Genomic DNA, 10535 nt, shown 5'->3' on the forward strand with positions numbered 1-10535 from the left:
CTCTGTCCTGTGTTTGTTTCCTCTGTTCTTTCTACTCTAAATTACTTGCAGTTTATTTCTGTGATTGCATTATACTTATTTGAACATTGTTTTAATACAGTTTCTTTCTTTGTAGTCAGACATTCTTGACATAAATGAAATATTTAAAGATTTGGGTATGATGATTCACGAACAAGGAGATGTGATAGGTAAGCAGAGGTCAACCTTTTGAGATCTTGCTTTTTTGTCGCATTTGGGCATGTTTGTTATATTGTATTAGATGAGTTCAAATCGCCAGGACCAGATGGATTACACCCCAGAGTTCTCAAGGAACTGGCAGATGTAATATCGGAGCCACTGAACTATATTTTTCAAAGATCCTGGAGCACAGGGGAACTACCAGAGGACTGGAAAAGAGCTGATGTAGTTCCCATCCTCAAAAAAGGAAAAAAAATGGATCCAGGGAATTACAGACCTATCAGCCTGACCTCAATACCTGGGAAGATCCTGGAAAAGATAATCAAACAACGAATCAACGAACACCTAGAGGCAAACAAAGTCATTACTAAAAGCCAACATGGGTTTGTCAAAAATAGATCATGCCAGACAAATCTTATTGCATTCTTTGACCAAGTGACAAAATTAGTGGATCAGAGGAATGCTGTGGACATAATTTACTTGGACTTCAGTAAGGCATTTGATAAAGTAGATCACAACCTACTACTTGACAAGATAGAAAAACGTGGGGTAGACAGAACCACCACCAGATGGATCCGTAGCTGGCTGACCGGCCGTACTCAGCGAGTGGTCCTCAATGGAACTGCATCTATATGGAGGGAAGTGTGTAGTGGGGTGCCCCAGGGCTCTGTTCTGGGCCCAGTACTCTTCAACATCTTCATCAATGATTTGGATGAAGGGATAGATGGGGAACTCATCAAATTTGCAGATGACACCAAGCTGGCAGGAATAGCCAACACTCCAGAAGACAGGCTTAAGATACAGAAGGATCTGGACAGACTTGAACACTGGGCACTAACTAACAAAATGAAATTCAATGGTGAAAAAAGCAAGGTTCTACATTTAGGCAAGAAAAACCAAATGTACAAGTACAGTATAGGTGGTTCCATGCTCAATAGTAGTAACTGTGAGAGGGATCTCGGAGTCCTAGTGGACAATCACTTAAATATGAGCCAGCAGTGTGCTGCAGCTGCCAAAAAAGCCAACACAGTGCTAGGCTGCATTAACAGAGGGATAGAATCAAGATCACGTGAAGTATTAATACCACTTTACAATGCCTTGGTAAGGCCACACTTGGAATACTGCATCCAGTTTTGGTCAGCACGATGTAAAAAAGATGTTGAGACTCTAGAAAGAGTACAGAGAAGAGCAACAAAGATGATTAGGGGACTGGAGGCTAAAACATATAAGGAACGGTTGCTAGAATTGGGTATGTCTAGTTTAACGAAGAGAAGGACAAGGGGGGACATGATAGCAGTATTCCAATATCTCAGGGGCTGCCATAAAGAAGAGGGAATTAAGCTATTTTCCAAAGCACCTGAAGGCAGGACAAGAAGCAACGGGTGGAAACTAATCAAGGAGAGAAGCAACCTAGAACTAAGGAGAAACTTCCTGACAGTTAGAACAATTAATCAGTGGAACAGCTTGCCTCCAGAAGCAGTAAATGCTCCAACACTGGAAGTTTTTAAGAAGAGACTGGACAGCCATTTGTCCGAAATGGTGTAGGGTTTCCTGCCCGAGCAGGGGGTTGGACTAGATGACCTCCAAGGTCCCTTCCAACTTTACTATTATTATTATTATTATTATTATTATTATTATTATTATTATTATTATTATTATTATTATTATTATTATTATTAGCTTTTACAAGTATAAATGTTGTAGCAGTTGAGGAAAATCTAGAATTATTTTAGGGGAAAGACTTGCATTAAGAGGAATTGTGGTATACTAGGAATCTGAAATGAGATTAATTCAAAAAGCTTAGCTGCATCATGGTCCTTGAACATGTTATATAGCTAGGATGAGAGTTTTAGCCCAAATTACATGGGAGGGTTAAGGAATGCCTTGTTCATTTTCAGTATAATACCAGCTGTCATGCAGGTACTTTATGTAACAGCAGGTGCTCTCTTTCTTTGGGAACAAGAATATTGAAGAGTTAGAATTTATTAAACTGTTCCCTAGAATTTTTCAGGTTTTCCTGAAGCTTTACTTCTTGTAGTCTTACTCTACAGAGAATTCAGATCAAAGAGTTAAAATGATCAGGATGAATAGCAAAATTGTTAGAAGTATTCTAGTTTAATTATATATATATATATACACATATATACATACATACATATATATGTTTTCTGAGGTTTTCGCGGGTATTTGTATGTAGGTCTTTGGTTGTTCGGGTTTTCTCCCGCGTAAAATTGGAAGTGTCTTGGCGACGTTTCGACAAAGTCCCATTCGTCATCTTCAGGCTGGTGTTTTCAGCTTCGTGCTTTGAGCAGCAAGATTTCTCTCTCCCATATTTGGGCAACAGGGTGTAGCATACAGCATTATATATATATATATATATATTTTGAGATTTTCGCGGGTGTTTGTATGTAGGTCTTTGGTTATTCGGGTTTTCTCCTGCATAAAATTGGAAGTGTCTTGGCGACGTTTCGACGAAGTCCCATTCATCATCTTAATTCATGCACAGGATATATATAAGCAATGAGGTTTTTAAAGTATCTTTTATTACATTGTTTATGCACAGCTCATTTCGTAAAATAGTTGTGATTATAATACAGGAAGTGAGATCCATAATAAAAAGAAGTAGGGTATATAGGAAACTATGCTTCAAAGCAAGGACAACAGTGGGCTCAACTAAAATGCCAGTCATTGCAGATTCTTTTTCTCCCCTCAACCCCATAATTTACATGTATTCAAGGTAGCTTTTTAAGGGTTTAGTCTCTTTCTTGATTCCTATTGTTGGGGACAGAAAACACACATTTTCCTGGTATCAGGATACTGTTACTGGCATTTTCAGCAGCATCTGCACAGATAGTCCTGGGCTTATGACTACAATTGGGACCAAAATTTTTGATGCTAAGTAAGGCAGTTGTTAAGCAAGTTGTGCCTTATTTTACAATCTTTTTGCCATGGCTGTTAAGTGAATCAGTGCAGTGGTTAAATGAATTATGCAGTCATTAAACAAATCCAGCTTCCCCCATTGACTTGACTTATCAATAGCCAACTGGGAAGGTGATGACAATGACCGCAGGTCATTGCAACTACTGTACATGCATGCTGGTTACCCAGTTCCCAAATTTTGATCCTGCAGGAACATTAGAACAATTATAAGTGCAAGGACGGGTCATAAATCACTTTGTTCAGTGTTGTTGCAACTTCAAATCTTACTAAGCAAATGGTTGTAAGTCGAGGACTACCGCATTGGAAGAGGCACTGAGGCTCAGTGGTTTAATGACACTGTAGATGGTTTCTGTTCCAATGGTTTGAATTTTAGCATTGCGTGTCACTTATCTCAGCTTCTATCCACCTAAAAGTTTGAAAACATGTTCTATGTCAGTAGTGGTGAACCTATGGCATGGGTGCCAGAGGTAGCACTCGGAGCCCTCTCTGTGGGCACGCATGCCGTTGCCCCAACCCCGCACCCCCATGGCCCCCTTTTCAACAGCAGCCCTCTGGAGGAGAGTCACCCTGGGCATAGCCTGTGCAGAGCAGCGCAGCCAAGGATATGGCAGCCGGGCAGTGGGGATAAGACTCTACCTTTGTGCCCCATCATGTACAGATGATGCTGCGGAGTGCAGGCAGAGGGCATGGCTGCCATGACGCTGCTGGGCCGCCTGGGCGATCTGCTGTGGCAGGCCGTGAAGTTGGTAGATGGCCCTGCGGGCAGGAGATGCAGGGACAGGGCAGGGGTGAGGCGGTTTTTGGTCAGTTGGTCTCTAAAAGGTTCGCCATCACTGTCCTATATGAATAGGTAAACTAGGTACCACTTTGTGGGTGGAGGACAAGCTGGTGCTCCATGCAGGCAGTCAGATTCCTACCCTCTGAAACTTCCCAGTTGCAGTACCCCATTTGCAAGGCAACTCTGGGGGGGGGGGAAGAGTTTTTGGATGACACTACAGGAAGAGCCACTTGTATTTTTTTCTGGTGCAAAGTCAGCTCGCCCTCTTGTGGCGCACTATGGGAAGTGTGCAAGCATTTCCTACAACAGAGCTGGTACCTTGGCAGCCAAACTACTACTCTGCAATTGCACTGTAGTTTCCTAACTAATGTAACAATGCCATATGAAGATGATGATGATGGTGGTGGTGGTGATGGTGGTGGTAGTAGTAGTAGTAGTAGTAGTAGTAGTAGTAGTAGTAGTAGTAGTAGTAGTAATACCTGTACTGGAACATATACCGTTGTCCTTGGTTTTAATTTAATATATTTTTCAAACAATTGTTCTTGGAATTATCTCAAAAGTTACAAAAGGGATCTAAAAATATAAAGTCTCAGAGCAAGATGTTTCTGCATGCATGTCAATTGTAGAGGACAGATTGTAATGTTTTTTTCTCCTTTCTCAAAGATAGCATAGAAGCTAATGTAGAAACAGCTGAAGTCCACGTTCAGCAAGCAAACCAGCAGTTATCGAGAGCAGCAGAGTACCAGGTAAACGTTATCATAAGCAAAAATAGTACATATAGTCCTCATTTAGTGACTGCAATTGGTTCTGATGACTTAGTCATTAAGTGAAATGATTGCTAATTGAACATGTGATACTGGGGAGGGAGAGAAAGATGCTGCCACATCATTGGTTGCTACTGTTTCATTTAGATAAAGTTCCGTGGGGCCTTTGGTGCTGTCTGACCTTGGTATTTTTCTTGCAGACTTTTCATTACCAAGCTAGTTGGTAATGAAATAAGTATGTTTTATGCATACTTGGGCAACAACTGCACAACACTAACTTTGATATAAAATTCCAGTGAAAAGTAAATTTGATTTTCAATCATCCAGATTCTGGAAAAAATATATCTAACCTGGCACAAAAATTACCGTAATTTCCGGTGTATAAGACGACTTTCTAAAGCCTGAAAATCTTCTCAAAAGTCAGGGGTCGTCTTATACGCAGGAATATACGGGTAGCTGTTCTCTGAATTTAAAACCAATCTGCCCCCTAGTGGCCAGCCCTATTTTTTTACAGAAATAAGCACTAACAAGACAAAGCTTTCTAGCAGCAAAGGAGCTCCTATTGTGCTCATCTATAAACAGAAATTCAATATTGTACTGTATTTTCTGGCGTATAAAATGACTTTCTAAAGCCTGAAAATCTTCTCAAAAGTTGGGGGTCGTCTTATACGCCCAGTCGTCTTATACGCCGGAATATACGGTAGTGGATTTTGATGCCACCTGCCAATGCTGGAAAATCTCTGAATAGGAGTCTCTCCTTGCATGGCATCTGTCAAGACTCTTTATTTAAATGGGGCAGAGTATCCTCCCCTGAACATGAGGTGCTCCTTGTCAGACGCTGGATCGTTTAGTGACTAGCTGCCATTTGAGAGCTTATGCAGAAGGAAAAACAGATTTTCTCCAATTAACAAACAATAAATTGCCTAGATATTAATATATAGAAGACTTATTCCATTCTCATGAACCAACGTACTTCAAAGTGTAACTTATATACAGTGGGGGGAGAAGTATTTTCCCTAACTGATTTTGCCCACTGACAAAGAAATAATCAGTCTATAATTTAATGGCAGGTTTATTTTAACAGTGAGAGACAAAATAATAACAAAAAAATCCAGAAAAACGCATTTCAAAAAAGTTATAAATTGATTTGCATTTTAATGAGTGAAATAAGTATTTGAACCCTTATCAATCAGGAAGATTTCTGGCTCCCAGATGTCTTTTATACAGGTACCGAGCTGACATTAAGAGCACTCTCTTAAAGGGAGTGCTCCTAATCTCAGCTTGTTACCTTTATAAAAGACACCTGTCCACAAAAACAATCAATCAATCAATCAGATTCCAAACTCTCCACCATGGCCAAAATCAAAGAGCTGTCCAAGGATGTCAGTGACAAGATTATAGACCTACACAAGGCTGGAATGGGCTACAAGACTATCACCAAGCAACTTGGTGAGAAGATGACAACAGTTGGTGTGATTATTCGAAATGGAAGAAACACAAAATAACTGTCAATTTCCCTCGGTCTGGGGCTCCATGCAAGATCTCACCTCATGAAGTTTCAGTGATCATGAGAACAGTGAGAAATCAGCCCAGAACTACATGGGAGGATCTTGTCAATGATCTCAAGGCAGCTGGGACCATAGTCACCAAGAAAACAATTGGTAACACACTACGCCGTGAAGGACTGAAATCCTGCAGCACCCACAAAGTCCCCCCGCTCAAGAAAGCACATGTACAGGCCCGTCTGAAGTTTGCCAATGAACATCTGAATGATTCAGAGGGAGAACTGGGTAAAAGTGTTGTGGTCAGGTGAGACCAAAATCGAACTCTCTGGCATCAACTCAACTCGCCATGTTTGGAGGAGGAGGAATGTTGCCTATGACCCCAAGAACACCATCCCTACCGTCAAACATGGAGGTGGAAACATTATACTTTGGGGGTGTTTTTCTGCTAAGGGGACAGGACAACTTCATTGCATCAAAGGGACAATGAAAAGGGCCATGTACTGTCAAATCTTGGATGAGAACCTCCTTCCTTCAGCCAGGGCATTGAAAATGGGTCATGGATGGATATTCCAGCATGGCAATGACCAAAACACACGGCCAAGGCAATAAAGGAGTGGCTTGAGAAGAAGCACATTAAGGTCCTGGGGTGGCCTAGCCAGCCTCCAAACCTTAATCCCATAGAAAATCTGTGGAGGGAGCTGAAGGTTTGAGCTGTCAAACGTCAGCCTCAAAACCTTAATGACTTGGAGAGGATCTGCAAAGAGGAGTGGGACAAAATCCCTCCAGAAATGTGTGCAAACCTGGTGGCCAACTACAGGAAACATCTGACCTGTGTGATTGCCAACAAAGGTTCTGCCACCAAATACTAAGTCATGTTTTGCGAACGGATCAAATATTTATTTCACTCATTAAAATGCAAATCAATTTATAACTTTTTTGAAATGGGTTTTTCTGGATTTTTTTTGTTGTTATTCTATCTCTCACTGTTAAAATAAACCTACCATTAAAATTATAGACTGATCATTTCTTTGTCAGTGGGCAAACATACAAAATCAGCAGGGGATCAAATAATTTTTTACCCCACTGTATAACTTCTTGAATTCCACATGCCTTACAAAATGGGCTACATATTTCCATCATATGTGCACCATAGTATTATGTCCTCCTTTTATATATTTTTACTACTGTCATCCGCATACAGGTAATCCTTGACTTACAACAGTTCACTTAGTGACCTTTTAAAATTACAGCGTAATTGAAAAAAAGTGACTTATGATCGTGTTTCACATTGACAACCATTGCAGCATCCCAATGGTCACATGATCAACATTTGGATGCTGGGCAACTGGTTCATATTTATGACAGATGCAGTGTCCTGGGGTCATGTGATACACCTTTTGTGATATTTTGGCAAGCTAAGTCAATGGAAAAGCCAGATTCACTTAACGAGCCTAATTTAACAACCGCAGTGATTCACTTAACAACTGTGGTAAGAAAGGTCATAACATGGGGCAACATTCATTAAACAACTGTCTCTCTTAGCAACAGAAATTTGGGGCTCAATTCTGGTCATAAGTTGAGGACTACCTGTGCTCTGTGCCATACCCTAAATCAGAGGCCCCCAACCTTTTGGGCACCAGGGACCGGTTCCATGGAGAGAGTTTTTTCCACAGACCGGAGGGGGCGTGGTTTTGTGAGCTGCCTGCATCCCGCAGATGGGGCTTCGCTTATTTGTGGGGACCAGTTGCAGGCATGCCGTGGTCCGATACTGGTCCACAGACAGGAGGTTGGGGACCCCTGCGCTAAATAAATAAATTGGTGTGGAGGGAATCTATGGCATAAAAGCCCAATATTGAAACAGGCAAAAGCATCTTATTGAAGCACTCATTTGAGAGAGATTGAATGTGATAGAATGTGTATTCCTGTACCTAACAGTATCCTCCTTTTTTTTTTTTTTTTTTTTTTACTCTCATTCAGCGCAAGTCCCGGAAGAAAATATGCATCCTCATTCTTATACTTGCAATAGGATTAACGGTCCTTGGGTTAATTATATGGGCATCATTAAAGTCAGGTTAAATTATGCAAGAGCTTCTGGTCATGTCCCATTATGAAAGCTGTTCAGTAAATGATATGTCAAGCTTGATAATTTCTGCTTTATCACAAGGTGCATTTTTAATCCCAAGAGTGCTTTTTCTTGGCTTCTATATTAGGATTAATTTGAAGTTATCACGTCTATCTAATTCACCAATATTTAACCCTGGGATAGGCAAGTTTTTATATAGTACCTCCTTTTCATTTCTTCTCCTCTGGGCCAAACTACTTGGAATACTGCATACAAGGACATTTTTACCTTATTGGATCAACTGGGTCAACCTTTCACAAGTGGATCAAAAGCTAGATAGAGGGTGGGTGCTGTCAGTTGTCAAGCACCAATTTAATCTATCAATTTAACTGCAACTTTATAGGAACAAATACTTTTTTAAAAAACAAAGGCTGTCTTTCTGATAGACATGTCATATGTCTCATCTTTGAGATATCACGTATCGTTTATTGACTCCATAAATCATAGAACGATCTACGTCCATTTAGTTCACTCTGTGCCAAGCTTAGTTCTAATAGGTTCTTGTATTGTCATTTTCTGAAATGCATTTCTGCTGTTTCTCTTTTGCTTATAAACGTCGTCTTTCTATTGCCACATTTCGATGTATAAACATGATACTGGGTATCAGCAAGCCTGACCAATTCTCATTGAACAAGAAAGCTTGGGGAATGTAGATTTGTGTATGTAACTTTAAAGTTGAGCATTTGGGACACACTTAAAATTAGTTGTTTGCACCTTCATTTGTGCACTCCTTAGGCAGTTGAAGTTTAAAGGCTATGGGCAAAGTTAACATGTATAGCTGCTGCAAATTTACCTAAACTTTATATGGTTTAGATGCCCGTAGTCTGCACTTCTCTCTTTAGAGAACTATTGTTAATTATGTTGTGGGACACAACTGAATGAGGCAGTGGGAGCTCTGTGAGTGGATTGAGTCACGGATCTGAAATCCTACATTCCTGTGTATATTTGTGACCCACAGGGCCCCCAAGAAACTTTTAAACTGGGAGTGAAACATAGTCAAATCATCTGGCTCCCTATCTGCATGACTTCAGATTAAAGGGGGAGATCTTGCGTAGAGCAATCAAGAACAATTTGAATTATACTTGAACTATTTCAAACAACTGCCACTATGAACAGCAGATCTTATATCCAATTTTTAATAAAGCAGTTAATCCTCTTTTCCTCATCATGTAACTACTTGGGTATTAAAACGTTTGATTTCTGAATAACTATATAAAGTTTAATTGTCTCAAGATTAAAAGTTTTTAAAACTGCTTTTTTGGGTGCCATCTTGAGATAACTTAAATTTAGAAAGATGTTATTTGCCAGCTAATCAGTTCTTTGCTTTTTTAAAATGTATTGAATTGTACTATATAAATTAAACTTATTAAATTACTATATAAATGTTACATTTTTGTACAGCAGTTTACAGGATAAACTCTTGAGACTTAAGATTTGGGGGGAACTAAAACTAAACCTGGATTATACCATCTAAATAAAGATACCTTAAAAAGTGAACATGTTGCTGTTTATGTTTTGTTGTTATATCTTATGTATAACATTTTGGAAGGAGGGGAGATCATAGGATGAAACATCCTCCAGAAAAAGAACACCAACAAGGCTAGGAAAAATAATACTGCATTATTTGAATTTTCTACAGATGTCCTGATGGTGGTAGTGCTGTTACACTGCTTCTCTTTTATAGATGGGTCTTTGCCATAAGGCAGTCCCCTTGTCTCAAGGGACCCTAGCAATTTAGCTAAAGATCATACATGCAATATTTCCCCTCGTGCAGAGAGTCAACTACAATTCTGTTTGTCATTTTACAGGAAAAAAAAAATGTAAAAGCTATATCACTAAGAACTCTCCGGTCTAAATTTCTAAAAGCACATTTGAGCCTTGGGAGAACCAGAACACATTTTGGTTAAGTTCCCTGAACATAAATAGAAATTGCCTAGATTAATTAATCTGTGTTTTTGTCCTTGCATTCTGCTTACATGGCACAAACATTTCTTACTAATTATTTCTGACAGACATGAACTCATGATGTCTCCTCTACTTCATTCTCCACCCACTGCTGAGGCAATGTAGAATCATCATTAGTTGTTTGACTATGGAAAGGGTGGCTTTTTTTTTCCGGGACTGTGACCTGCTCCATTCTAAATGGCCATATAAGAACCTTCCTTCCTATCCGGTGACTGGACAATGCAAGTTTACATCCATTTTGTCTCAGCTGCATATGAGACTCTCCATTTAACTTCATTTTTTCC

At 39.8% G+C, this 10535-nt stretch overlaps 1 protein-coding gene across 1 annotated transcript in view; it reads left to right on the forward strand.

The window, feature by feature from the left end:
• The window catches only part of STX7 (syntaxin 7), a 43864-nt gene extending 34081 nt beyond the window's left edge, over positions 1 to 9783 (forward strand). The window contains exons 8-10 of the mRNA XM_039324087.1: positions 116 to 188; positions 4559 to 4641; positions 8142 to 9783. Coding sequence (XP_039180021.1) covers positions 116 to 188; positions 4559 to 4641; positions 8142 to 8240 — 255 coding nt within the window. The 3' untranslated portion in view covers positions 8241 to 9783. The remainder of the gene's footprint in view (positions 1 to 115; positions 189 to 4558; positions 4642 to 8141) is intronic.
• Positions 9784 to 10535: the final 752 nt, after the last annotated feature.

This window comes from Crotalus tigris, unplaced genomic scaffold, assembly GCF_016545835.1.
Source record: "Crotalus tigris isolate CLP2741 ecotype Arizona unplaced genomic scaffold, ASM1654583v1 scf7180000017611.44802233496:7321179, whole genome shotgun sequence".
In the NCBI taxonomy this organism is placed as follows: Eukaryota; Metazoa; Chordata; class Lepidosauria; order Squamata; family Viperidae; genus Crotalus; species Crotalus tigris.